This window comes from Carassius auratus, chromosome 24 (assembly GCF_003368295.1).
Source record: "Carassius auratus strain Wakin chromosome 24, ASM336829v1, whole genome shotgun sequence".
NCBI lineage: Eukaryota > Metazoa > Chordata > Actinopteri > Cypriniformes > Cyprinidae > Carassius > Carassius auratus.
In genome coordinates, this window is record NC_039266.1 from 8,549,920 (window position 1) to 8,575,868 (window position 25,949).

A 25,949-nucleotide genomic window follows, 5' to 3' on the forward strand; every position below is an offset into this window, starting at 1 on the left:
AATGCAATGATTTGAATTTTACAATCCTTTTTATAATGCTCCATTACTTGTTTTCAAAGTATGTTTTCTCTATAACTGTTATAAATTGTCTTGCATTACTTTCTATATTAATTATTAACTTTGTGTGACCTTCAATTAATTATGAAATCATATTAATGCTCATTAAAAGCATATCCTGTAGATGTGCATTGACTTATTTACTGAAAACCATACATTTCTTGATCTGCTAGACTTTTTATATATAAAAATCCATTTATTGCAAGTTTTTTTTTTTTTTTTTTTTTTTTCTAATCAGCAAATATTGAGTAACTTTTCAGGTTTTATTTCAATTACAACATTCATTCGGAACATTTATGCAGCAGCTGATCAGCCAAAGGTCAGTCTGTCTATAAGACCTCAGGAAAACCTCTCTAGTTTTCCAAGAGATTAATCCTATTGATGAAAAATAACAAACATTCAATGCACAAGACACTGTAAATCACCGCCACGTGAAACAAGAATGCTAACACTTTCGTTTCCCAGCTGTTATAGAGACCAGCCACACGTGTACACCAGGAGCCCGTGGTGGCGCCCCCTGGCGAGCTTTAGGAGTTAATAAGTGCCCGAGCAAATCTATTGTAGGCCTCAGAGAGCAAAGGCCTACTGCGCTCGATTCGCTACTTTTGTTTTTTGCTTTGAATGATTGCAGCTTAATTCAGTCCTATAACCAGAAGCGGTTTATTCAATATTTTATTGAGATGCTATTTAGATGAAAAATGCAACGTTAAATCAGACTCCCAGGACTAAACGGGATTTTGATGTTCTGCGTAGTGTGGAATCTGCCGATCTGAACTCCGCGCTGAGCCGCATGTGTGCTACTTCCGTGTTAGTGAGTCGGTGTGAGAGGACGAGAAGTTTGAGCCCCGCGTCAGTGTGTGAGGATTTATCTGACATTTTCGACGGGATCTTCTCTTCAGAAACTGCAGGCGAAGAAACGAGCCGTGTTTACCTCGTCACCGGGAGGTCCGCGCGATCCGAGCCATGGAGGCGGATTTAAAGGCGGTTGTTAGGCGGATCTGATAGATTAGCACAGCTGCTAACACAAGCTCTTCATCAGATCACAACTCGAGGCTTTTATTGACGACTCTTGAGGCTTTTTAGGGATTAATGTAACGTTAATCGGTGTGCGTTAGGATGGTTGTGTGCGGTGGATTCGGTGTGATCCGGACGAGATCGGTCGCTGTGTGAACACACAGACGGTTAACTTAGCTGTGCTAGATTAGCGCTCGAAGAGGCTTCAGATGTGTTGTTTTGTGTAGCACCGGGATTGAGACGCGAGCGATAAGAGCGGGATCTTCAATGCCGAACCCGGAGGTCGTGTCCCGCGACGGCCGGGGGAGAAGCCCGCCGCAGAGGACTCCGAGGGGGGCGAGACGGAGCAAGAGCCGCCGAGAGAGACACCGGGGGAAGCGGCGGGCCTCGTCCTCCTCCTCCCGGAGACAGAAGCACCAGCACCGGGAGAAGCAGCAGCACGAGGCGCTTTACGACGGAGCTGTCCGGACTTTAGTGGAGTACGACGACGTGAGCTCGCAGTCCGAGCGCTTCTCCGGGAGCCCGTCGCCCAGAACCGGCACACCGCCCGCGAGCGAAGCCGAGCTCCGGGACAGAAGCGAGCACGACTCCTCTCGGAGGAGAGACGAGAAGCAGATGAAGAGGAACCGGTCCAACCGGGAACGGGACGCGGCGTTAAAGAGGAATCACGACAGCAACTGCAGGAAGCCTTCCTCCGCGGCCCAAGCCGACAAAAAAGACTCGAAACGACTTAAAAGCAAGTCCAAATCCGAGAAGGACCCTCCTTCCGCGTACAGGGATCCGCCACAAGCTTACCGTGACGAGTACCGGCGGAGCAGCCCGAGCTTCAGAGCGGCGGGTGACGTCAGTCCCTTCGCGACGTCGTACCCCTACGGACACCAGTCTCCGAACACGAACTACCCGTTTATTTCCAGGAGGAGCCCGTCTAAGAGACCGTCTCCGAGCTCGAGCTGCTACGCGCGGGATTCAGAGCTGTACGGTAACTACACCGTGTCGAAGAGGAAGCGCTCCCCGAGCAGCCCGCGCTGGCGCCGGTCCCCGAGCCACGAGCAGAGCGAGGTCCCGCGCTCCAGGAGCCCTTACCGACAGAGCCCGAGCCCCAGCCCGGAGCCCAGGTGAGTGACGGCTCCTCCGGCCACAGACTGCAGTCTCCTAGTGTGTGTGTATATCGGCCGATATTTGGCATTTTTACAAATATCGGCATCTTCCGAGAAGTTTTTCTGATTGGTCAATGTGTTTATATATAATATAGGCAACCCTATTTTCCAAGATATCGGCTGTCAAAAAACACAATATCGGCTGAACACTAGTCTTGTGTAGAGAGTCTAACTATATGTTATGCGTTGGTCAGTAACTTGGGCTGCACGATTTATCCGAATTACATTGCAAAGAGGATACAGTACGATTAGAAGCTGTGATTGTCCTATCAAAATTCACACTCCTTCAGATTAAATGTAGATAAATGAATGTAATATAACATCTGAAATGAGAAGCTCACAATCAGTAGAAGTGTCCGATTGTGCTGATGTTTTCTGACACTGTTTCACTGCAGTTAAAGACCACACAACCTTTATTTGCTTCAGCTGTTTTAGTTCTAGTGAACACAGAGGTGTAGAAGACATTTGATTTGATTGGTTTGTCCTCATAGTCGTAGACTCCTTCCTCTCTCTGGAGGATGATTGCAGAAGCAGACAGCACAGACTGTGACCGTGAACTCAGGATTATTTCCCCTTCTCTTGTTTATAGTAAACTCTACAAGTGTTTCAGCGTTAAATGCTGTGTTGTGTAGGATGAAGACAAAGCACATTTGCGGTTTCGGTTTTAAATCCTGTTTGGTGATTAAATATGTTTTATGTTGATGATATGACTTTATTGTCAGACGAGGTTTGGAATTTGTGTTGCGTCACAGAAGGTCCACTCTCAATTACAAAACTTTATCACATGGACCGCTTTCACAGTCACAGAAAAGTGTAATATAAGTTCTGTCTTTCCGACGCTCAGATCACTGAAATGCAGCTTGTACTGTAAAGATAAAAGCCTTTGGTATATTACGAATTAAAATGATATAGTCATGGTAGGAATTTAGCTAAATATCTTCATGGAACATGATAATTGTGACCCATGCAATGTTTTGTTGGTTATTGCTACAAATATAGCTGTGCTACTGATGATGAATGCACTAAAATACAAACGTAAACTGTGTGGGAATGACTTGTGCTGTGTCTCTCAGGCGGACGGGAAAGTCTGGCAGCAGGAGCCCGTACCAGTCGTCACGTCACTCTCGCTCACGCAGCCGTCACAGACTCTCACGGTCCCAGAGTCGGCCGTCCAGTCTGTCCCCCAGCTCCCTGACCCTGAAGAGCAGCCTGGCCGCCGAGCTCAGCAAGCAGAAGAGAGCCAAGGCCGCCGAAGCCGCCCGCATCAACGCCTCCACCCCTCAGCCCAGCCCCGTCACCAACCACACCACCAAGAAGACCAGACCCCCGTCACCGCCTCCGCCCGGGGCCGAGAAGGGCCCCAGAACCCCGCAGTCTCCTGTGGAGCGACCCGCCAAGAGGAGCTCAGACGCCTCTCAATCCGGCAGAGAAGCCAAGCTGAAGGAGCGAGAGAAAGCGTCTCTTCCTCTGACACACAACCATCTGGATCACCTGGACGGAGACGACAGGTGCGTCTCCAACACTTCACCAGGGCTTCTGCAGGTCCATTGAAGACTTTTTAAAGACCCAAATTGAGGGCAAAATAAAGTGGAGTTCATTGAGTCATTTGATTTGAATAGAGAGCTGAAAATTAGTTGTATTAAAAATACAGCTTCTAACACACTTCTTTTAATTGTTTTTATGGAGAAGCAGCATAGCTAAAACATGAAAAGGGCTTTTATTATATCTTCTGATCAGATTCAGGTCTGTTCTCTGTGTTTTTGTCTTGTTTTCCAGTGCAGATGTCTAAAAGTGTCGTAAAGACTAATAGAGAAGCACATTTATGTTAGAAGTTTTGTTTTCTTCGAAACGGATCAAAGTCTAGCGAGTTTATTATTACAACGAATATCTGTCAGCGGGTTTAGAAAGTCAACGCTTCATTTTTATAGCCCATTGACACATGTTTATTCTGGGTTTAAGCAGAGACGTGCTTAGCTTTGTTTAATTTCTCAGAAAACAAGACATCAGCTATCTTCATTTTACTTCTCAAGTGCATGCATCTTGTGTTAAGGGTGTTCAGATATTTGTTCTGGAAAACAAGACTGTGCAAAGACCTTTTTAAGGTCTTAATTTGTGGAAGGGTGAATATTAAGTCTTTAGGACCTGCAGAAACCTTGGATCCACTCTGTGTATTATTTTCCGTAGTTCCACTAATGGCTTCTTTTTTCAATAGCAGTGTCTTGAATGAGTCTTCAGCGATCACAGGGAAGAAGAAACCCGAGAGGAAAGCCCGTCAGCTCCTGGCAGACCTCCCTCTTCCCCCTGAGCTCCCTGGATCGCCCCACAGCCCGCCCGATGACAAGAAGACGCCCGTCCCACGCAAGAGACCCAAGTATGTAGTCACACACTCCTCCAGAGACATCTACTCTCAGGTTAGCAGCGTTAAACCTCACCTGCGTCTGTTCTGCAGAATATGTGGCCCACGCTTCGGAGAGATCAAGGAGACGGAGATCGATTGGGGAAAGCGGTGCGTGGACAAGTTTGAGATCATTGGGATCACTGGAGAAGGCACTTATGGACAGGTGTACAAAGCCAAGGACAAAGACACCGGTGAGATGTTCTCAAACGTCTGTATATACCTTAACAGTAGTATTGAAGTCCGTGCTCTAGTGCTTTAATTTGATCGCTAATGCATTCTCAGACCTTTAGTCACTTAATGTAGCTCATCTATCTTTCTGGTTTTGTGTATTCAGCCGAGTTGGTGGCTCTCAAGAAGGTGCGTTTGGACAACGAGAAGGAGGGCTTTCCCATCACAGCCATCAGAGAGATCAAGATCCTGCGGCAGCTCAACCACAAGAGCATCATCAACATGAAGGAGATCGTCACTGACAAGGAGGACGCCCTAGACTTCAAGAACGACAAAGGTATCGCTTGGGACTGACCCATCCTTTGGCTCAGAGTTTCTCCTCGCCGTGTGATACCTGTGTTGTCTTCTCTCAGGGGCGTTTTATCTGGTGTTTGAGTACATGGACCACGATCTGATGGGTCTGCTGGAGTCCGGTCTGGTGCACTTCAACGAGAGCCACATCAAGTCTTTCATGAGGCAGCTGCTGGAGGGACTGGACTACTGCCACAAGAAGAACTTCCTGCACAGAGACATCAAGTGCTCCAACATCCTGCTCAACAACAAGTCAGTGTTTCACATTGGGTTTGTTTTCAGCCTCTGGGATCATTTCGGCTTATATGTGAGTGAAACGAACCCGGAGCGCTTTAAAATAATCCCAACTTTCCATGCAAAGAAAATCAGCCCTACGAGATCATTTCAGTTCCCTTGCTGTCTATGGAGGGTCAAAGATATTTGATCAGAAATATCTTAATTTGTGTTCTGAAGACTAGTTAAATTAATCAGCTTTCAGATTCTGTATTAATCTCAATTTCTATAAAATGACCCCTGTGACTGGTTTTGTGCTCAAGGCTCACAAACTCTCATAACCTGCCGGATCTGACTGATGTGTACATGTGTGCTGTCCTGCAGGGGTCAGATCAAGCTGGCAGATTTCGGACTGGCTCGTCTGTATAACTCTGAAGAGAGGTACGTCTCTCCATGTGATTCAGCAAGCCGTTATGATTCGGGTGAACCGAGCAGACTCTGACTGTCCCGTGTGTGTGTGTGTGTGTGTGTGTGTGTGTGTGTGTGTGTTCCCCAGCCGGCCGTACACTAATAAAGTGATCACTCTGTGGTATCGTCCGCCCGAGCTGCTGCTGGGAGAAGAGCGGTACACGCCAGCCATCGACATGTGGAGCTGCGGGTGAGTGAGGAAACTGAGCTGTTAATACACACGTCCCTCCAGACTCCACCTGTTTACACCCTCCCTGTCACACAGGTGCATCCTGGGAGAGCTTTTCACAAAGAAGCCCATCTTTCAGGCCAACCAGGAGCTGGCTCAGCTGGAGCTCATCAGGTAAGAGGAGCTGGATGCAGACGGGATGTTCCCGTTCACAGTCTGAGATTCAGCTGACCTGTGTGTGTGTGTGTGTGTGTGTGTGTGTGTGTGTGTGTGTGTGTGTGTGTGTGTGTGTGTGTGTGTGTGTCCGATCCAGCCGTATCTGTGGCAGCCCGTGTCCCGCTGTGTGGCCCGACGTGATCAAGCTGCCCTACTTCAACACCATCAAACCAAAGAAACAGTACCGGCGGAGGTTAAGGGAGGAGTTCGCTTTGTGAGTAGCCAGAAATGAGTCGCACCAGTTTAGTCTGTTTTAAAGGCGTTCTAGCTCATGACTACAAAGGGTTAAATTAATATACAAGGTTTTAAAAAGTCTTAAACTTGCCCTTTCACAGTTAAGACCAAAAATGTCTTGTTTATTGGTGCAGAAAGTCTTAAATCATGGCATTAAATGTTGCATGCACTGCAAAAACATGAATATCTGCCTCAGTGTTTGAAGTACTGTCAAACTATTAAATTAATCGTATTCAAAATAAAAGTTTTTGTTTAGAAAATGTGTGTGTGTGTGCTGTGTATATTTGTTGTGTGTGTGTGTGTGTATGTATGTATGTATGTATGTATATATATATATATATATATATATATATATATATATATATATATATATATATATATATATATATATATATATATATATATATATATATATATATATATATAAATTCATCTGTATTTATTATGTAGATAGTAAATATACACAGTACACACACATATATCCTGTGAGCAAAAACTTTTATTTTGGATGTGATTAATCACAAATAATCATTGGACAGCACTAGTATTTTTTCTTCCAATTCAAATATCTAAATATCCTTAAATTAAGATCAGTTTACTTGTAGATGCAAATTAAATATGAAGTTGATTGTTTTCTGAGAAACTGAACAAAATCAAGTGAATTGATGAATTTAAAACAGGAATAAATGGCTGTCAGTAGAGACTGAAAACTTTTAATTTAGTAGATTTTTCTGAAGCTATTGCCAGATATTTCCTCATTTTCATAAATGTCTCATAAAACAAGACTTTTTTTTTAAATTAAATGTACAATTTAAGAATCTTTGGACATTTGCACTGGGAGGACACACCAAACATACTAATAAGATGATCACTTTCTTTGCAGTGTGATACAGTGATTTAATTCTTGAAGAGTAATGGATATCTCTTGCTTTTACAAACTTTAGTGTTGCTGATATGTTTGCACTTAGAGACCATATTGAATATTGTTTCCATACAATTTATTCCTTAACTTGTCTTTAACTGGTCTTAAACATTTTATACATTTATTATCATAAACTCATATCCATATACACCTTATTTCAGTGTTTGTACTGGCTTTGTTTTATTTGACTCTTATGTTGCCTTCAGGTGTTTCTGGGAAGTTTTTATCCGAGAGTTCTGTCAGAATTGTAATGTGAGCTTGTTATTTCTGTTAGTTTACTGATAAAGATGGGAATCTTTTAGTGCTAATGTCATTAAATGAAGAGGATCTGATCTGCAGTGAGTGTGTAATGGATGCTCTCTCTGAGGATCACAGGGAAAGTGTCTGTCGTCTCATAAACCAGCAGTGTTTTGTGGCAGGATTTAAGGCTGTTGTTAATCAGCGTCCTCATAACTTATTGTCTTTCAGTTTGCAGTCGTGTCATTGTGGCGGTGATTGTTTTGATGTGATGTGTAGGAAGTAGGGATGTCAACGATTAATCGATGATCGATTAATTGTTGATAAGAGATGCAATCGATTAAGGCTATCGATGGTCGGTTAACCGATTCAGTGTTGGGCTGCGTGCGGCTCATGCGCACTCAACACGTGCGAGCGGCTGTGAGTGACGGTGACGATATATAAAAGCATCATCATTCATTCACAATGTACAAATTAAGCTTTTAATGTGATTTAAACTTTAAAGTACACTAAAATAGAAACAACATAAAAGTTCTTCAACATTAAATGCAATAGAAATGTAGTTACTAATCATTTCATCAGATAACTGTTTTATATCGTGCGCTTTGCAGGGCTGCGGGACACAGTGACAGGACAGGTAGTCTATTCATTCCTACAACTTGTTAATTCATTCTTATTAATTATTAATGTGGCAATTGTCCATGTTTCATTAATTTTGTTCCCTAAATAACCCATGATTTAAGTGAAATAAGGGAACAAATTAATAAATCGAACGAATTCTTAATTCATGAAATCTTTAATTTCCCTTCCCATGTTTACCACAGTAAGAGATGCGAAAACAGTTATTAAAAGCGAAAGATAATAAAATAAACCTTTTTTTTTTTTAAATAGGCTATGCGAAATATATCCGACTTAAATAGGCTAATTAAGATTAACGGATTTAAAACAGAAGTGTGGGCGCACCATAAGTTCACAAAAAAAAAAAAAAAAGGATGACAACGCATTCTGTTTGTTTGCTTTATTTTACAAAAGCACAAATCTTCTGTTTTTATTGTGAGTGTGCACAAATGAAAGTAAACACTTTTGCGGAAAATATATATATTTTTTAATGTCTCAGCTGTTTCGATCGCCCCGGAGCCTGCTGCACACGTATATTCTAGCGATTCAAACTTACATCGCAGTCTGTTCATTATCAAAATAAAATGTCAACTAAACATTTAAAAGGTTACACTGGTCAGTTTAAATAGACTGTAGTATACCGGTCCACTCTGCTGTTATGCCAAGGACGTTTTTGCTCATATGAAGAGGATCATCTTTTCCGTCTATATGCGAATGCGTGTTAAGTACAAGCCTAGTTTACATTATAAATAATAGTTTAACATTCAAATACATTGCGAATATGGAAACATTTCAATTTGTGCCGAATGAGACATGAGCAATAACCTCCAAATAAATCTAGCCAAAGCCGCGCTCGCTCATCCTCGTCTGCACGCATGCACTGTCACGATCTAATGCGCTGTATGCGGATACGGATTTTTAAAAATCTGACATTTTCTAGGACAGAATCCAGCAGGATCAAGTTAATGTGAGCAACTGTGTTTTGGTGCAGCAGCGCCGATGTAGTTCACTTAATGTGCAGCGCAGTCACAAGCGCTCCACATTTCGGATAATTTTATACAATAATGTCAGTTGAAAACATTGCAATTGTGCTTTAAAATACAACAACGAGCACCACAAAACCATTTAAAGAGGAGCGTTCAGCGTTCTCCGTGCAGGATTGGAAACTGTCAACAAAGTAAAATGACCTCAAAAGTATGGCGCGCTCTCTTCATTTTATCAAATGATCATAATCGCATCTATTCATTTTATAATCCTGCTACTAGCATTTTATTCAGACTAAAACCTCTTTAATTCAAGTGAGAAAGCGTTTTGTGTGTGTGTGTGGCTTTTGCACATCCTGTCATACCGCTCACTGCGTGCCTGCAATAGACGCATTTTGCAGTATTATGGTTAACGATTAATCGATTAATTGATCGTTAATTTAAACGACGATCGATCATGGAAATAATCGAAATTTGACATCCCTAGTAGGAAGCATCAGAGGTGTAAAGAAACCTGTATTCTTGAGCGATATCTTTATCACATGAATGTTTCAGTATTCCTCTGATGGCCCTGGATCTGTTCGACCACATGCTTGCGCTGGACCCGAGCAAACGCTGCACTGCAGAACAAGCGCTCAGAAGTGACTTCCTCAAAGACGTCGACCCCACCAAGATGCCCCCCCCAGAGTATGACGTCATGCTGTTCTTGCTCTTATCATTCACTTTACTATACTTTTTGCCCTACTATACCAGATTTTATTTCATTTTATTATTTCAGTTAATTTCATTCGTCCAATTCATTTTTATTTCACTTGGATTTCATTTTCATGTCTTTTTTTTATTTTCATTTCTTTTCATTTATTAATTTCATTTTTGTTACATTATTTCAATTCATTCGTACATTTAATTATTTCAGTTGTTCATTATTTTAATTAATTTCTTTTCATTTCAGTTTGTTTCATAATTTTTTTTCATTATTTCAGTTAATTTAATTTCAATTCGTTTTAATTTAATTTTAATTTAATTTAATTATTTCAGTTCTTGTATTTCATTTTTATTTCATTATTTATTTTCATTTCTTTGTTTTATTTCATAATTTCATTATTTAATTTTATTTAATTTCAGGAAAAAAATAAGATGTTATAAGAAACTCAGAATTCTGAGGCATAAAGTCTGAATTGTGAAATATGAACTTGCAAGATAAATTTGCTTTTAACTATTTGAAAAAAATATATAATAATTGCATGACAGGGAAATATTGAAAAGTCATATTTAACTATTATTAAGTAAATAAAACACTAATAAACTAAACTTAAAACTTTTTTGTTTTAGTTTTTCTGTCTGTGCTTAACTTTTCTTAGATAGTGATAAAAAAACAACAGATTGCATTCGATTGGATTAGAGTCTTCTCCTCTGTGTGTGTGCTCTGATATGGTCTCTCTCTCTCTCTCTCTCTCTCTCTCTCTCTCTCTCTCTCTCTCTCTAGTCTTCCTCTGTGGCAGGACTGTCATGAGCTGTGGAGTAAGAAGCGGCGGCGGCAGAAGCAGATGCCGGAGGAGCTGAGCGCTCCTAAAGCCCCTCGGAAGGAGCTGGGTCTGGACGACAGCCGCAGTAACACACCGCAGGTTCTCTCCTCCGCCGGAGCACACAAGGGTCCGAGTGCTGCTGCCGCTGTGGCCCTGCTGGGTAAAACCTTCATCCTCCTGCTGTTTGTCGCTCCGTGTCTGTCACACTCTCTACACAAGAACCACAGTCCAGACTCACGCTAGTATTTGTCTCGTTGCAGACATGGAAACTATATCAAATCAGTTTTCATTTGATAATTTAATCTTCACATGTCTCTTGCTTCTAGACCCCAAAGCCCCCGCCTCACAGCTGACCCCCGAGCAGCTGGCTGTGCTTCTGAACCTCCTGCAGTCCAAGAGCGCTCCGGGGGGATCCAAGCTGAGTCTGGAGACGCTTCAGCAGCTGACACAGGCCTTGCCCCCCGCACCGCTGGAGTCTGAGAGACCCCCGGAGCCGCCTCCGCTCCCCAAACCCCCTCAGCCACCCCGAACACCACCCATGCCCAAGCCTCCTTCACCTCCATCCCCGCAGCCGCTGGGAGACACACAGAGCGCCGTCACCATGCTCCTGGCTCAGCTCCTCACGGTCCAGCAGGAGGAGCCTCCGCCGGAGCCCAGCCCTGTATCTCCAGGTAATGTCTCATCTACAGCTGCACGGTTCATCAAACAAGAGTCATGCACGTCTGAAGCACGGTTCTGGATTTATAATACACAACCACACAGTTAGAAGTGTAACCTGTAGTTTTCTTTCACGCTGTCACGGTTTGAACTCAATGAAAGTAATGCATGGTGTTAATATGAAAATGGTGCTGTCCCTTTAAGAGCGAGAGCTCGCTCACACGTTACTCTGATCTTTGCATGCCGTAGTTCACACAAGATTAGCGGAAAATTACAGTTAATGGCCAAATGAATGTCGACTGATATTTCGTCCTGCTGTTGTGTTTCTGCAGCGTCTGAAGTCGGCGGCTCGTCCTCCAGACCTCTAGATCCTCTCTCTATTCTCCCGCCGGACCAGAGACCCCCAGAACCTCCAGAACCGCCCCCCTGCGCAGACCTGGACTACCGACAGGCTCCCGAGCCCAGTCCGGCTCTGACGTCCTCCACGGCTCCGGAGCCGGACTTCAGCTGCCCCCCGCCGCCGTTCGGCTTCGCTGACAGCTACCTCGGTCACATGATGCCCCCTCAGCCCCCTCTCGGCCCCGGAGCCGGATCGCTCTTCAGCGGAGACCAGGACCATCGCTTCGAGTACAATCACAGCGCAGCGCCTCCTGTTCCCCCTCCAGGACAGGCCTGGACCTCTCCCTCACAGTCCCTCACGCTCGGGTACGGTCCTCACGTCAACACAGTCGCACTTCGGGGCAGAGGACTGCCTTTCTGACGAGATCCCGGAGGTTTCCCAGATGCCTCGGCTGGTGATACACGAGGCAATGTTTTGAGCAATGCTGTCGGGCAACTTTGGTTTAAAGGGTTTGTTCACCCACAAATTAAAATCCTGTCATTGATCACTCGCCCTCGTGTCGTTCCAGACCTGTAAGACCTTCGTTCATCTTCAGGACACTGATTAAGATATTTCTGATGAAATCCGAGAGCTCTCTGACCCTGTAAAATCAATCAATAAAGTGATCAATGACAGAAATGATATTTTTGGTTGAACAAACGGCCCACGACCGAACTACAGTGTCCTGATAGAAATGTGCTACTGCTTCTTCTCAGTGAGAAAGTGCTCAAGAAGTTGTGCGGTGTATCATCATCAGTCTTCGACCAGCACTAAGACTCTCAGACCTGGGTCTGTGATGATCCCGAAGCGCTCGAGGAACAGCTGGTAACATCCTCTCACAGCTGTTCCCCTCCCATGGTGTTTTTGTAATCTATTCTACTGCTGTCTTTTAAATTAAACCGTACCTTTGAGTGTGCAGGGTAAGTGTTTTTATCTGCGTGAGGACGGTCTAGTGTTATAATGATGTTCTGCACTACTGAATGAAGTATGTGGAAACAAGCGGAGGTGTGCTGTATCTGCACACGTACTCCACCAGTAATGGAAGTCCTTTTCTTTTTTCTATCCTCTGGTTTTTGTTTCTGTTTTCTGCTCTGATGGTTCAGTAATGAAGGGCTCTGTCACGAGTGTGAGTTCACCAGCACTTCTGAACTGAACAAGTGAACGGATCAAAGCGCTGTTTCCCACGCAGACATTGTAAAACTGAAAACTAAGAGACGTTTAACTGACTTCAAGGAGATTTTTTTTTTTTTGTATGAAGATTTTTTTTTCTCCCCCTTTGGCAAATGTTTATTAAAGAAATGCCAATCATGTAATATGTGCTTGTATTTGTGATTCTTTGTATATTTGTGTGTTTCGTGTACATCTCTTATCGAGTATACACAGCAGTGCCTGTGTTTGTAAGTGTTCATGTTTCAGATAATTCAGCAGTGAGGTTTTGAGCTGCCCGATCCACAAACCATGAAGTAGTTCAGTGAAGAATATTGTGATCTCAGTTTACTGGTTAGTACAATTAATTTGAACCCAATTGAAGCAGTCTATTGCAGTGTGACATACTAAATGATTTTATTCCTAAATATAGAAAATAAGCTCGCTCAGTGTATCTAGATTGTTTTGTTTTTTTTGACAAAATATGATTTAAAAGCGCTCCTGTAGTGCCTCGTCTGGCCGACAGAGGGCAGCAGAAACAACTGGATCACCTTCCTGGCGTCTGAATAATAACTCATTAGTCAGTTCTGATGTTTCTTAATAATTCTGAAATTCATTCGTCAGTTTCCGAACGTTAATTTAATTTGATATTGAAGTTAAGTAATTTTGTTCAGTTAAAAGTCTGACGAACAGAAGCGCAGCGCACAAGCAGTGTCACGTGGTAACTGTTACTTTTCTCAACGGTCAAAATGTAGACCAATCACTGTCTTTTGTGATCGCGGGAAAATTATTTTAAAGCGTTTTGTTGTCGAGTTGAATTTCCATTTATGTATCAAGTAAAAGTCTTCTGAGGTTTTATTTCAAACCTCAATTGACACCTAAACGTTTTGAGGTATATTACAACCATTGGTTGTCATATTACAACCAATGAAAATAAACGTAATTTCAACATATTTTATAGAAAACAAATATTGAACCTATATTATTATATGTAAATTAATTTAACATACACTACAATATGTAGAATATAAGAATATGGAGTAAAATTTTGATCGCCGAGGGCTGTAAGGTGACGTACGCAGATGACGTAGTAACCCGGAAGTAAGCGTTAGCTTCGTCATCATCAGGTGACAACAACAACAAGCAGCGTTTGATCCGCAGAAAACCGACTCATTTATTAATCTTAATCATTCATGTTTGAAGGGCTTATTTAACACAATGGCGCAAAAAATCAACGAAGCTCACGAGCACATCGCCAAGGCTGAGAAATAGTAAGTAAAGCCAGTCTATGTTTACTATAACGATAACATCAGCTCGTGTTATCATCGAAACATGATTATTACAAGCGTCTTGTACAAATGATAACGTTTCTATATATATATACTAACACGCTGTTAAAACGGAGAGACGCGTGGATGTGAAGTGAATGTGTAAGTGATGTATGAATGTGTTAATCTCAGTCTGAAGACGAGTTTGATGAAGTGGAAGCCGGATTATGACAGCGCTGCTGCAGAGTACGCTAAAGCAGGTGAGTGATGATGATGATGATGAGGATGATGTCCAGAGATCTGAGCTCATGATGATGATGATGATGATGATGATGATCTTCTTCTTCTCTTGTTCTCCAGCGGTCGCCTTCAAGAACGCCCGACAGCTGGAGCAGGCGAAAGAAGCGTATTTACTGGAGGCCGAGGCTCACACCAACCACAGATCGTATCCTCTCTCTCTCTCTCTTTCACTGATAGAATGATTGATTATTCTGTCTATTCAACATCATCAGTTCATCTATAATAACTGAACCGTGCCACTGTGTTTGTCCTTGACTCTCTGGCCAGTCTGTTTCATGCTGCCAAGTGAGTACAGTCATGTTGATTGCAGGTATCTGGTTGTTATTTGGCCAAATCCTTGTTTATGTGTGATTTTGCTCTTTGTTGTAACTGTACACAGGGCCTTCGAGCAGGCAGGAATGATGCTGAAGGTGAGAGAGGCCTGTCTGTCTGTTTCTCAAGAGTTTCTTCAGTTCGACTTGTTTTACAATCATTCAGATTTGCTGAGGACTATATATATATATATATATATATATATATATATATATATATATATATATATATATATATATATATATATGTATATGTATATGTATATGTGTGTGTGTGTGTGTGTGTGTGTGAGAGCAGAAAAATAACACATTTTCCCCTGATTTACAGAAGAGACCCACTAAAATATAATTTGGTGTAACAATCTTGTCAGGAATATTTACAACAAAAATCAAAAAAGAATTTTTCTACTCCTTTAAAACACAATCAAAATTAATATGCTCCCTTGTTATTTTATATATATATTAAGAAGAATCAGCATGTTGTTTGAAGTTTTATATAGATATTGTGTTACACTGAATGACAATGTGACGTTACTTAAAATTTTGTTCTCCTAAAACGTATTTAAAACCTTAAAAGTAGACACTTTTCTTACATTTAATGTGCTTTCTATGGACATAAAACACTTTAGTAAATTTCTTTTGATGTGGAGCTCTTAACGTGTACTAACGTGTAACGTGTACTCTTGACCCGTGTATGTGTGTGTGCGTGCGTGTGTGGGTGTGTGTGTGTGTGTGTGTGTGTGTGTGCGTGAGTGTATTTGTGTGTGTGTGTGTGTGCGTGAGTGTATTTGTGTGTGTGTGCGTGTGTGTGTGTGTGTGTGTGAGAATCGTGAGCTCGACTGAGATCTGAGATGTTTGTGTGCAGGACATGCAGAGGCTGCCCGAGGCTGTGCAGTACATAGAGAAGGCCAGCATGATGTATGTGGAGAACGGCACTCCAGACACCGCCGCCATGGCCCTGGACCGAGCCGGGAAGTGTGTGCTTCTCAAACCTCTCACACACTTGGGAAGATTACTGTGCAAACCTCATGGGTCACAGATTACAAGCTACCCTATTTAAAAAAATTATAATAAGTAGTGTGATTTTTTTATTTTTATTATTACTTTATTAAAGTAATGCAACTGATTACGAGGGATGCACAATATTGGATTTTTGCAGATATTTTTAAACTCTTTTGCCGATAGTAGATGCCGATACTGACATATTCCCATTAGCTGGAAACAACAACAACACCAAGTCTCCTGTGTGGAAATTATAAGAAAATTGTTTTTTAATTTGGTTTTCTAATTCTATTTGTTAGAAGCGAATAACCAATAATGAAGTTCTTTTATAAGGAAGCTTGGAAAATAGCTATAAATGAACGATAGAGCTATCACTATATTTTAATTTTTACTTTTGTTTTCAGAAAGATTCAGAGGTAACCTTATCATTAAATTATGAGTGCTGAAATAGTTTCTGAATTTTTACACCATGTTAAATTTTAAAATTAGTTTAAAAAATATAACATTACACGTAAATGAATAAATCAGTATATATAGAATTATTACATTTAATTTAGTGTCATGTTTGTGATTTTTTTTATATACATATAAGATATATTCTGACCTTTAAATCAAATCATGCCAATGATTTTCTGACTTCAGTTACTGCTTTAATTAATCAGAAACGCAGTCTAGATGTCATTTGACTATTTTACTTTTATTAAAAGTAGACAGACAATGAATAATTCCTCTTATGTGTAAGACATATTGGCATAATGGAGCCGATGCCGATATATACATTTTAAGCCATTATCGGCCGATTACAATATTGGTCCGATATTATCGTGCATCCTGACTGATCACATTTGATTACTTTTCCAAATTTGTTAATGGTTTAAACCATGTAGGGTTAGCCTTACAGTATTTTGAGATCATTCTGAGGTTAAATAAAGATAGTAACCTTTTTTTCTCCGTAGCTGTAATTGATTAGTTACACTTATTGTGTAATACGATGGCGTTCTGTGTAGCTGGTTATGGGTGATCTCGTTGGTTGCAGGTTGATCGAGGCGCTGGATTTGGCGAAAGCGGTGGATCTGTACCAGCAGGCAGCAGGAGTGTTCGAGGTTGGTATCGGCTCCAGCGAACAGCGCACACTTTAGGAGCAGCTACATACACACACACACACACACACACACTCCTGACCTCTCCTGTTTTCTCAGAACGAGGATAGACTGAGACAAGCTGTGGAGCTCGTCGGCAAAGCTTCCAGACTTCTCGTTAGACAGCAGAAGTGATTGTTGCTTTCTTCTTACTTGAATTTCATTTTAATCATTCATCTAGTTTGCATTAAAAATGTTAATTAACTGTAACGAGATGAATGATGCTCGTTACAGGTTTGAAGAAGCCGCTGTGTCCCTCCAGAAGGAGAAGAACATGTATAAAGAGATCGAGAATTATCCGACGTGTTTTAAGGTGCGTCTTGGTTCGGGAGCTGTAAAGCCTGTGCGTTCCCACACGTGACCGTGTCCTGTTGTGTGCTCAGAAAACCATCGCACAAGTGCTGGTGCATCTGCACCGAGGAGACTACGTGGCGGCGGAGAAGAGCGTGCGGGAGAGCTACAGTATCCCAGGGTTCAGCGGGAGCGAGGACTGCGTGGCCATGGAGCAGCTTCTGCAGGGATACGATGAGCAGGACGAGGAGCAGGTGTCTCGCGTCTGCACCTCACCGCTGCTCAGATACATGGACAACGACGTGAGTCTCCCAGCATGCATCACCCCAGCACCGTTCATATCAATAGTGTGAAGTGACAGGGACAGAACCTGTTATACATCAGATAGCATATTAAAGGAAGCGCAAGGGGCTCCAGTTAATAGGAAAACTATGCATTTTATTAAAGAGAAACAACTTGCTCCGAAACCCAGTTAACCCTTTCTGAGAGGCTTCATTCAATGTAAGTTAATTTGAGTTAAATTAAGTTTTATAGGGTGAATATAGACTCGTAACTAATACATGTAACTGTATCCTCTCCAGCTGATTAATCACGACAAATTAAAGCTTTGGTTTCTGATAAGTTGTTTGAATATGCAAATGGGGCATTGTTTAATTATTTATGCACTAATTTGCATACGTTTCCAGAACAGAAATCTGAAGATTGGTTGAAGTCAGGTTGATAATTCTTGTTTAATGTTGTTGATATAGTAAAGGCTTTTACAGAGGGGATTTTGGATTCCGGTTTTAATTACTCCATAAATCAGAAAATACTGTAAACACACACACACACACAAAAAAAAAATCAGCACTTTTTTTTATTTGTATAAAATGTTCTTTAAGTCAGAGTGTGTATATATATTTAAATCTGTAATGTTTTGTATAAGAGAGAAAAATTAAATCTGCAGATGCAAATAGATAAAAGTGCAATCATAAAACCAGGCAAAATCATATATGAACAAATCCCTCTGTTAAAACCTTAATAATATAGATATAGTATTTTTTATGTAAGTGTAGATTTCTGATTCATTTTGAGAAAATGCCTTTAAATATATTTATTGAAACTGAAATCTACAGAAGCGAATCGATAAAGTTCAATAAAATAAATGCTTCTGTATTTTGGATGATTTCTTTGCATTAGTGAAAGCTTTAAAAAAAAAGAAAACATTAGTTGCGCCTGTAGTGTCTTGCCTAAAAATCACATAACAAAGGTTATTATTTATTGTGTTATTGTTAATAAGATTTTTGTCAGTTTGTTGTATATTAGCGGTCTGTCAGAGCACACTTACCTTAGGTTACTGTTTGTTTTAGTTCAGTCTTTCTAATCTTCTCATTATCATCTCTTATTAGTTTCACTCACCCTTTCAAGATTGTGGCAGGTTTGGCCTCTTTTGCATATTACAGTAGTGTAGAGAGTGTAAGGGAATCAGGTCAATTTAGCTCAAAGGGAATCATTTAAGATTTTAAAGGGAATTTGAACAGAATCACTGTTTCACGGCTGTTCACAGAGACGCGCCTGCGGTTCAGTGAACGAGCCGTTTAACATCAAATCTGCGCTGGATACTAATATCCAAACTATAGTGAAAACACTATCAATTAGCACAGTAACAAGATCGGCAGTTTAAGACATTAACTTGTAAGCACAAAACACAAGATACTTCTCTTTTCAATATGAATAAGGCTTTATTAGATAAATCTAAGACATGTAAACTAATCTAACACATAAACGCACGCACACACACATTCACACAAGTTGCAGGAAGGTCGAAAGTTAGGGAAAGATGAGTTTAAGAGAATGGAAATATGTAATCCCAAGTTTACAGCAATACGTTAAATTGCATAGACATGAACAACCATCAATCACGTAATTAGCCTTTGCATTGAGTTCCTCAATGTGACTAAAATTATATTAGATACACCAGTACAACAAATATCTGGGGATACGTTGCCTTAGTTTCCTGTGAAAGGGACTCCCGTTGAAAGGGGTATCCCGGTGTCGCTGATTGGCTGGAAGTTCAGTAGTGAAGTGACGTCTTGGGAAGCCCGTGGTTGTTGGGCGTTGGCTGACAGTGCAGAGTCGTGTGCGCTGGTCAAAGTTGAACGGGCATCCGAGGTCAGGCGTCGGAGACTCGACATTACAAAACTTAACTCAGAACACGAAACTCTCAAACGTAAAAGAAAAGAAATAAAGTTTGACGAGACTAGGTTGTGTTCCTTCTCATAGTAGCAGCAGGCAGGCACGCTGGAACCGCGCTCAAAGAACAATGATGACTACCGCATGGCTAGATGCTACAAGCTAAAGCTAGGTAGCAAAGCTACAAGCTAAAAGCTAAGAGCAGGCATGACTGATAGCACGAGCAAGGCTGGAACTAAAAGCCGACATGGCTAATAGCAGCAGCTAGACTAGAACTAAAAGCAAAATTTCATGGGATCCAAAGTATTTAAAACTTCCTTGTTGGCCACCCCTCAAATGTTGCCTTGACCAATCAGATATGTTCTTGGGGTGGGTATCATAAATCATTTGTTTATCTTACCAAGCATGTGGTTCTTGCCTCACAGGGTCTAATTTTGGACATGATTCCTATAACATGATTATGATATATTTTACAAATAAATGATTGTCAGGACAATATCAAGCAAGAAAATGCGATTATTTCAATACTAGACATGACTAAGTATCCTATAGTTATCAAAAGACATACACAATAAGTGATTATACATGATAGTCAAATGTGTGGGTTACACGTAAATGAATATGGAGTTAAGCAATGGAATGATTCATTCATAAGTCTTTTTTGAGTTCATTCTGGTCCATATATAATGTATAAAAAGGGTTTCTTTGCCATTCTCTGGCAAAGGACTTTTCTGTGAAGACAAAGGTTTAAAGCCCTTCCCCCTTAGGAATTTCAGTCTGGTTTCACTGGCTGGGGGGGGAAGTCAATGCAAGTATTTAACTTGATCTCCTGGGTTTACATGTGATGTCCAGCGTTGCATTCCAATCACGAACAATAAATTTGACAATCTCTTCTTCGAATTAAAATTGTCAATAATTGTTCTATTGGTGTTAATGTTGAAAGCTGTTGTGTGAACAAGTTGGTTGGTTGGTTATCTTGCTTGGTTCCTGTGGCACTAGAACTGATTTATGACTTCCTTGAGGAATTCAGCTCATGTTTCAATGCACACAGCTCTGATAGACTCTTTGATTTGTCTGATTTGACTCATTTCTGCTACAAGAGCATCTGTTGTAGTGTATTTCCCTTCAGCCCCCCCATAATCTCAGTCATAATTCATCATTTCATCCCTGCTTCTGAACCCATCAGTCTGTGAATGATCTCTTTCATACTGTCATATTAACTAGTTTAGTTCACATGCTTCAGTCAGTGCATGCTGAATACTGGAGGTGAAATCAATGCCTTACTGATTTCATATCTCGTCTGGCCTGTTCTCCAGTACGCAAAGCTTGCCATCAGCCTGAAGATTCCTGGAGGAGGGAAGAAGAAATCCTCTGCTGGTGGAGATGCTGGAGCCGCGGCGCCGGAGGAAGACGAGGATGAGTACGCTGGAGGCCTCTGTTAAACCCCACAGACATATCCCACACCACGAAGGAGCAAGCATGATCCTAAACATTATATTCCTGTGCTGGAGGGGTTTGTGTCTCAAGAAGCTTCTGGAGAAGAAAAGCCTCTTGATTCTAGGCCTCTCTTAAGTGTGCATATTTATTTAGGTTTGATTTCCAAAACTCATGGACATTTGTTTTTCATAAAAGTTTTCCTTCCCATATTGAAGCTTGCTTCTGCCACGTGACACAACAATTAAAGACTTTTTATCTCACAATTCAACTCTTTCTTCTATATACATGAAGGATTGCTAAACGTAGTGAGACGTCATTTCAAAATCTGTGAGATATAAATGCAGAATTGCACTTATAATATACACTTGCACCAATTCAGACGTTTTTTCATGCAATTGCAATAGTCCCTTTGAAAATACAACAACAACAGAGAACAAATGGCAGAATTGTGAGATGTAAAATGTTGATTTATGAAGAGGGAAAAAAGTAGGAATTGGGAATTGAAAACAGAATGTAAAAATAAAAAAATTAAAATTAAAATTTGAATTGCGAGGGGAAAAGTCCAAATTGTGAGGAAAAAAAAAAAACGTTTTTTAATTGCATGGTGGAAACGAGCTTCACGACCCACAGCTGACGGACAGCTGTACGGTTCGACGGGAGTAAACCAGGAGCTCAGTCTTTATTTGTGCAGTGTTTCAAACATTTTGACTAGTGCTGGAATACTACACAAGTCATTGTTTTACTTTATACTGCATATATTCTATATGCTGGAAATGAAATAACAGTGCCTGCCTTACCAAAAGAGGGAATGTATTTACTGTACATTGTGTTTGTAGCTTCAATATTGTTTAAACTCATTCCAATCAACTGAGTCTTGTCACGTAGACCATCAGCAGAAAATGAAGCAGCATGAAATGCATGAAATGCCTTAAGAATATCTGAACATGAGAAACCCAATCTTAGTTGATTTTTTGTTTTAATGGAGAAAGTGTGCTTTGAAACTGCAGGGAACAATTTCTGTTCATTCTGGATTTGCATGGTTTCCCAACGCCACTGAATAAAGAGAATCTGTGATTTTTGCATATTTAAGATCCGAGTTTCTGTAGACTTTTACATGCATACAAAATGGTCATTGAAACACATGTAACGAAGACTAAAAGTGCAACATGTAGACGGACAAATAAACCAACAGTTGGTTTCTAGAATGTGCTTTATACTCATTGATCCACAATCACACTGAAGAGCGGATACTCCTCCTGAGAACCCTTCTGTTCTTCGTTCAAGCTGTTATAGATCATGATTTCAATGCTAAGTAGTCTTAGAAACCCAAGCACTTCTGGTGTCCAGTTGTCTCTTTAAGAAAAAAGTGGCTAGTGTTCAGTCACCGTCTCCTCTCTTTCTTCAAGTTTACGGCCAGCTTCCAGCACAGCGTATTGCACAATGCGCGACTAACCAATCTCCAGACAGACAGGTGGCGCTAGAGCTCTTTAAAAGATCCCTCTGGTAGCGGCAGCTTCTGAATCAGGGCTCTTTGGTACAGCTGGTTCACCTGTAGGTCTCGTTGAATTGCATCATCCTTCTTCGGGATCGTTGGGTTTTTTAGTCAATCCCAGGAGGCTCATTTGGTCTTCTCCCTCGTCCACTTGATCATGGTCTCGGGCGAGCGGTAAAGGAAGATGAGCTTGGCGTACAGGTCCTCCTCCAGCTCCAGCTCGCCGGTTTCCCGCACCAGGAAGATGTCTGTGCAGAGTTTGAGGATGCGGTCGACGCACTGAAGCTCTTCGAACATGATGGAGTGTGAGATGCCGCTGAAGAACTCGCGGACGAACTTCCCGATCACCAGCACCACGGATGCGTAGAGGCCCATGATCCTGCAGGAGACACTTGTGTTACTTACATCCGCAGCCGCGATCACAACACAACACTAAATATACAAGCAGCTATTCATTTACTCACCACCGTGTCATTCAAGATGTTCGTGTCTGTCTTTCTTCAGTCGCAAAGGAATTACGTCGTTTGTTTTTTGAGGAAAACATTCCAGGATTTTTCTCCATATAGTGGACTTCAATGGTGGCCAGTGATGGTGATAGCTTCATAGGACTCTACACGATCAAGTTTTTAACTGAAGTGGGAAGATGAACTAATGTGTGTGACCTTTTCAACATGATTACGTAATGCATGCACATTGCAGAGCTAGTCCAGTATTTGGGTGAAAAGGAAAAATATGACCATTTCGTAAAATGAGACCCTTATTCCTCGGCTGGGATCATGTAGAGCTCTTCGAAGCTGCATTCATTGGGTCCCATTGAAGTCCACTATATGGAAGAAAATCCTGGAATGTTATCCTCAGAAAACTTCATGTCTTTCTTTCCTCAGTCACAAAGAAATTAACATCTTGGATGACATGGGGGTGAGTAGATTATCAGGTCATTTTAATTCTGGAAGTGAATTATCCTTTAAGGGGTCAATGCAAAATGAGGACCTAAGCATGGCAGGAAGCACTGCACCAACAAAAATGAGCAATTAAATAGATTTTGAGATGAAATCATGAATCACTAGTGATCTGATTGAATGTTTTATTATTTTTGACCAATAGGTCTAATTTCTAAATTGATGTGGTGTGGTCTCAGATGCAGTTTTTGCATGATGCCATCAAATGAGTTGATGTGGTAAACGAGAACTAATTTGTCTATCGACACGAGATCCTTATGTTTTTGCAGCTATGGACTCAAATTTGGGGAAAATTGGACAAATGGTCCAGGAGGAGTTAGAAAAAGTAGGTTTTCATTGCCTTGGCAATATATCGGTTGCCCACTAATAAACATGCATGAATGAGAAAATGCAATGCTTCTTTTACAACATTCAAGCTGCAAAAACAACAACAATTTGTGTAAAAATGTCTGTCTTGGTGAGTATTGACATAAAAACCGTAGGCTGCAAGTGAATGTAGACAGCTGTGTGATAGGTCTTAAAGTGACAGCAGCCTTTATAATAAGGATTAATCTATATTTAAATGATACAGTGAAAACTATGCAATGCTTTATTTAGATTTGATTAATTGCTGTACTATCTTATACCTGGATACAGTTCCTACCTTTTGTTTGTCATTTGTGTCTTTGTTCTTACTTTTAATATCTATAATCTTTTTTTTTGCCTTTTGAAAGTCTGACACATGTTTCCAAAAAAAACAAAACACTTTTTTTGTAATGCATGACAACTCTGCACATCTAACATTGCATTAAATGGTCAATGTGATGCAACCACAAAATCTGACGTTTAAAAAAAAAAAAATCAAAAAGTGAAATTGGTGATGATGTACCTCTTTATCTACGTGCTCCGAGATGTTTGGGAGCGTATCCCGTGACTCACCCATATCCTGCCAGGAAGCCCAGGCTGGGAGGACTGACTTTATCACTGAAGACGTACAGCTGCAGTCCTGCTCCTCTCTTCTTCTGCAGCTTGGACTCGGATCTCATCTGGATCTCCGCTGCCGACGGCTGGTCCACGATCCACCACTCCTGAATGTCCTCACTGCCGGTGTGAGACCTCTCCAAGTCCAGCTGGATGCTCTTATAACCCTCATCTGGCGCAGAGGGATCGATGAGATGTGTGAGTTACAGGTGACGGCAGTATTCATGGAGAGCAGTCATCCTGGTTCTACAGTACCTGTATAGAGCTGATCCACGGGTTTGGCGTTTGAGTCACTCGGTGCTCGAATAAAGCAGGGAAACACTTGCTCTATGACCCTGAGAATCAGAAAATGGGCCATAAATATAAGCATTGATGTAAGTATGAAATGCACGATTTATATGTTGAATTTGTACTAACACAGGTTTATTTCTGGTTCCATTGAGTAACGCTATCAGCGCCTGTCTAGTGTTCATGTCCAGATATGTGATGTGTTTGTCCACTGCAAACTCAGCCTTTGCTCCCAGACTCAGATTCCTGCACAAGAGAGAAGTATTATGGGATATATTTACTACAATGCACCTGAGAATTGCATTAGAATAAATGAGCATTTATATGCATGTAAATGATATGCAGATGAGGCATGCATTGTCAGCTCCATATATGGTGATTTCAGGGAGGAGTCACAGGGTTCTGTCACACACATGGTTTTATAAATCTGAAACAGTTCATGTGTACACTCTTCCTAGCTTTTTGTTCACGTTTAGGATTGGTTTTCTAAACGAGACCCGAGGGGATGCTCTGTATCTGTACCTCTGGATGCTCCAGGACATGGTGACAGGAAACTGGTCCTCTTTGCTCAGGACGTCCATCAGGTTCTTCCTGCTCGGGGGGCTGATGGTCCACAGAGAGTTGGAGCTTCCTTCCAGCTCCGCCACGGTCACGTCCTCCGCCGTATACGCCTCCAAGAACTGCAGTGCACTCTGGGAAACACCTCACACATTACACGAGGACTAAAGAGCGGCGATGCTAGACCAGCATGCTTCTCCTAACATCACACTGAGAGTGACTTACAGAACTGTGTCTGTATGAATTCAGGAAGCGGATGAAATCTGTGTGAGCGACGTCCTTCAGCTGATTCTGCTGCGCACTCATAGTGAAGATGGGCTGGAAGACACAGACATCACAGAACCGTTACAATGCATTTACATGATGCGATATATATTCTTTCTCTTAGTAAATTATTCTTATTAAATTAAAAGTCATCTGAAAAAAATATGTTTGCATTACTATGTAAAAGTAATCATGTAATCTGTAATTAGTAATGAACTACAATTTGTAAGTCACTGTTCCTGTACACTTTGTATTATTAGTATCATTATTCATCTGTCTATATAGTTTTTGTGAAGTTTTAGATATAGTAACACTTCTAAACTAAAACTACAGGAAAATTAGTCTTTGCAGCTAGCTGACAAAGTAAGTTTATTTATTTTATTTTTTTAAGCCTGTATATGTCGCAAAATAAAAATGTTTTTTTTTTTTTTTTTTTTTTTTTTTTGGGTTTTATATTTTAAAAAATCAGAACAGTAAGATATAAACTTTTTAAATTATGTATAAATGATGAGATAAAAATGGCATGTTTAATTTGTTTATTACGTGGCAAAAATAAACATAATTGCAAACTCAGAATTTAGATTAAATTTTATTT

General features: G+C 41.1%; 3 protein-coding genes across 8 annotated transcripts in view; 2 read left to right on the forward strand and 1 right to left on the reverse strand.

Moving 5' to 3' along the window:
• The first annotated feature begins 632 nt into the window (after window positions 1-632).
• On the forward strand, window positions 633-13,082 carry LOC113042232 (cyclin-dependent kinase 13-like). Of its 3 annotated transcripts, none has more exons than XM_026200896.1 (14): window positions 634-2,186; window positions 3,302-3,736; window positions 4,444-4,599; window positions 4,678-4,817; window positions 4,961-5,131; window positions 5,208-5,397; window positions 5,743-5,799; window positions 5,915-6,016; window positions 6,092-6,169; window positions 6,309-6,425; window positions 9,761-9,892; window positions 10,692-10,891; window positions 11,058-11,402; window positions 11,721-13,082. In XM_026200896.1, the coding sequence occupies exons 1-14, from the start codon at window positions 1,339-1,341 to the stop codon at window positions 12,146-12,148; spliced, it is 3,399 nt and encodes a 1,132-aa protein (XP_026056681.1). In that variant the 5' UTR covers window positions 634-1,338; the 3' UTR covers window positions 12,149-13,082. The 3 variants fall into 3 exon arrangements, with proteins under 3 accessions (XP_026056682.1, XP_026056681.1, XP_026056680.1); XM_026200895.1 differs by having other exon boundaries at window positions 635-2,186; window positions 4,441-4,599; XM_026200897.1 differs by lacking the exon at window positions 11,721-13,082 and having other exon boundaries at window positions 633-2,186; window positions 4,441-4,599; window positions 10,692-10,913; window positions 11,058-11,385.
• Window positions 13,083-14,011: 929 nt separating this feature from the next.
• On the forward strand, window positions 14,012-21,922 carry napga (N-ethylmaleimide-sensitive factor attachment protein, gamma a). 2 transcript variants are annotated; one of them, XM_026200902.1, is made up of 11 exons: window positions 14,012-14,184; window positions 14,374-14,441; window positions 14,542-14,626; window positions 14,749-14,766; window positions 14,861-14,891; window positions 15,658-15,767; window positions 16,831-16,897; window positions 16,994-17,064; window positions 17,168-17,246; window positions 17,317-17,526; window positions 20,713-21,922. In XM_026200902.1, the coding sequence occupies exons 1-11, from the start codon at window positions 14,132-14,134 to the stop codon at window positions 20,836-20,838; spliced, it is 918 nt and encodes a 305-aa protein (XP_026056687.1). In that variant the 5' UTR covers window positions 14,012-14,131; the 3' UTR covers window positions 20,839-21,922. The 2 variants fall into 2 exon arrangements, with proteins under 2 accessions (XP_026056687.1, XP_026056685.1); XM_026200900.1 differs by having other exon boundaries at window positions 14,021-14,184; window positions 14,749-14,891.
• The window catches only part of LOC113042233 (piezo-type mechanosensitive ion channel component 2-like), a 101,086-nt gene continuing 96,929 nt past the window's right edge, over window positions 21,793-25,949 (reverse strand). For 2 of the 3 annotated variants that reach the window (XM_026200898.1, XM_026200899.1), the window contains 6 exons: window positions 25,316-25,408; window positions 25,055-25,224; window positions 24,662-24,778; window positions 24,500-24,579; window positions 24,203-24,416; window positions 21,793-22,704 (listed from right to left, as the gene is read on the reverse strand). In XM_026200898.1, coding sequence (XP_026056683.1) covers window positions 22,452-22,704; window positions 24,203-24,416; window positions 24,500-24,579; window positions 24,662-24,778; window positions 25,055-25,224; window positions 25,316-25,408 — 927 coding nt within the window. In that variant the 3' untranslated portion in view covers window positions 21,793-22,451. Of the gene's footprint in view, window positions 22,705-24,202; window positions 24,417-24,499; window positions 24,580-24,661; window positions 24,779-25,054; window positions 25,236-25,315; window positions 25,409-25,949 lie in introns of those variants that run through there. The other variant, XR_003275553.1, reaches the window with a different exon arrangement.

Excerpts from the sequence above, each read along its gene's own strand:
- LOC113042232 (XM_026200895.1), top strand. The coding sequence starts at position 1,339 with ATGCCGAACCCGGAGGTCGTGTCCCGCGACGGCCGGGGGAGAAGCCCG. Across the intron at positions 9,893-10,691 it reads ACCAAGATGCCCCCCCCAGA|TCTTCCTCTGTGGCAGGACT; the intron begins GTATGACGTCAT and ends CTCTCTCTCTAG. Across the intron at positions 11,403-11,720 it reads GCCCAGCCCTGTATCTCCAG|CGTCTGAAGTCGGCGGCTCG; the intron begins GTAATGTCTCAT and ends GTGTTTCTGCAG.
- napga (XM_026200900.1), top strand. The coding sequence starts at position 14,409 with ATGACAGCGCTGCTGCAGAGTACGCTAAAGCAG. Across the intron at positions 16,898-16,993 it reads AGGCAGCAGGAGTGTTCGAG|AACGAGGATAGACTGAGACA; the intron begins GTTGGTATCGGC and ends CTGTTTTCTCAG. Across the intron at positions 17,065-17,167 it reads CTTCTCGTTAGACAGCAGAA|GTTTGAAGAAGCCGCTGTGT; the intron begins GTGATTGTTGCT and ends TGCTCGTTACAG.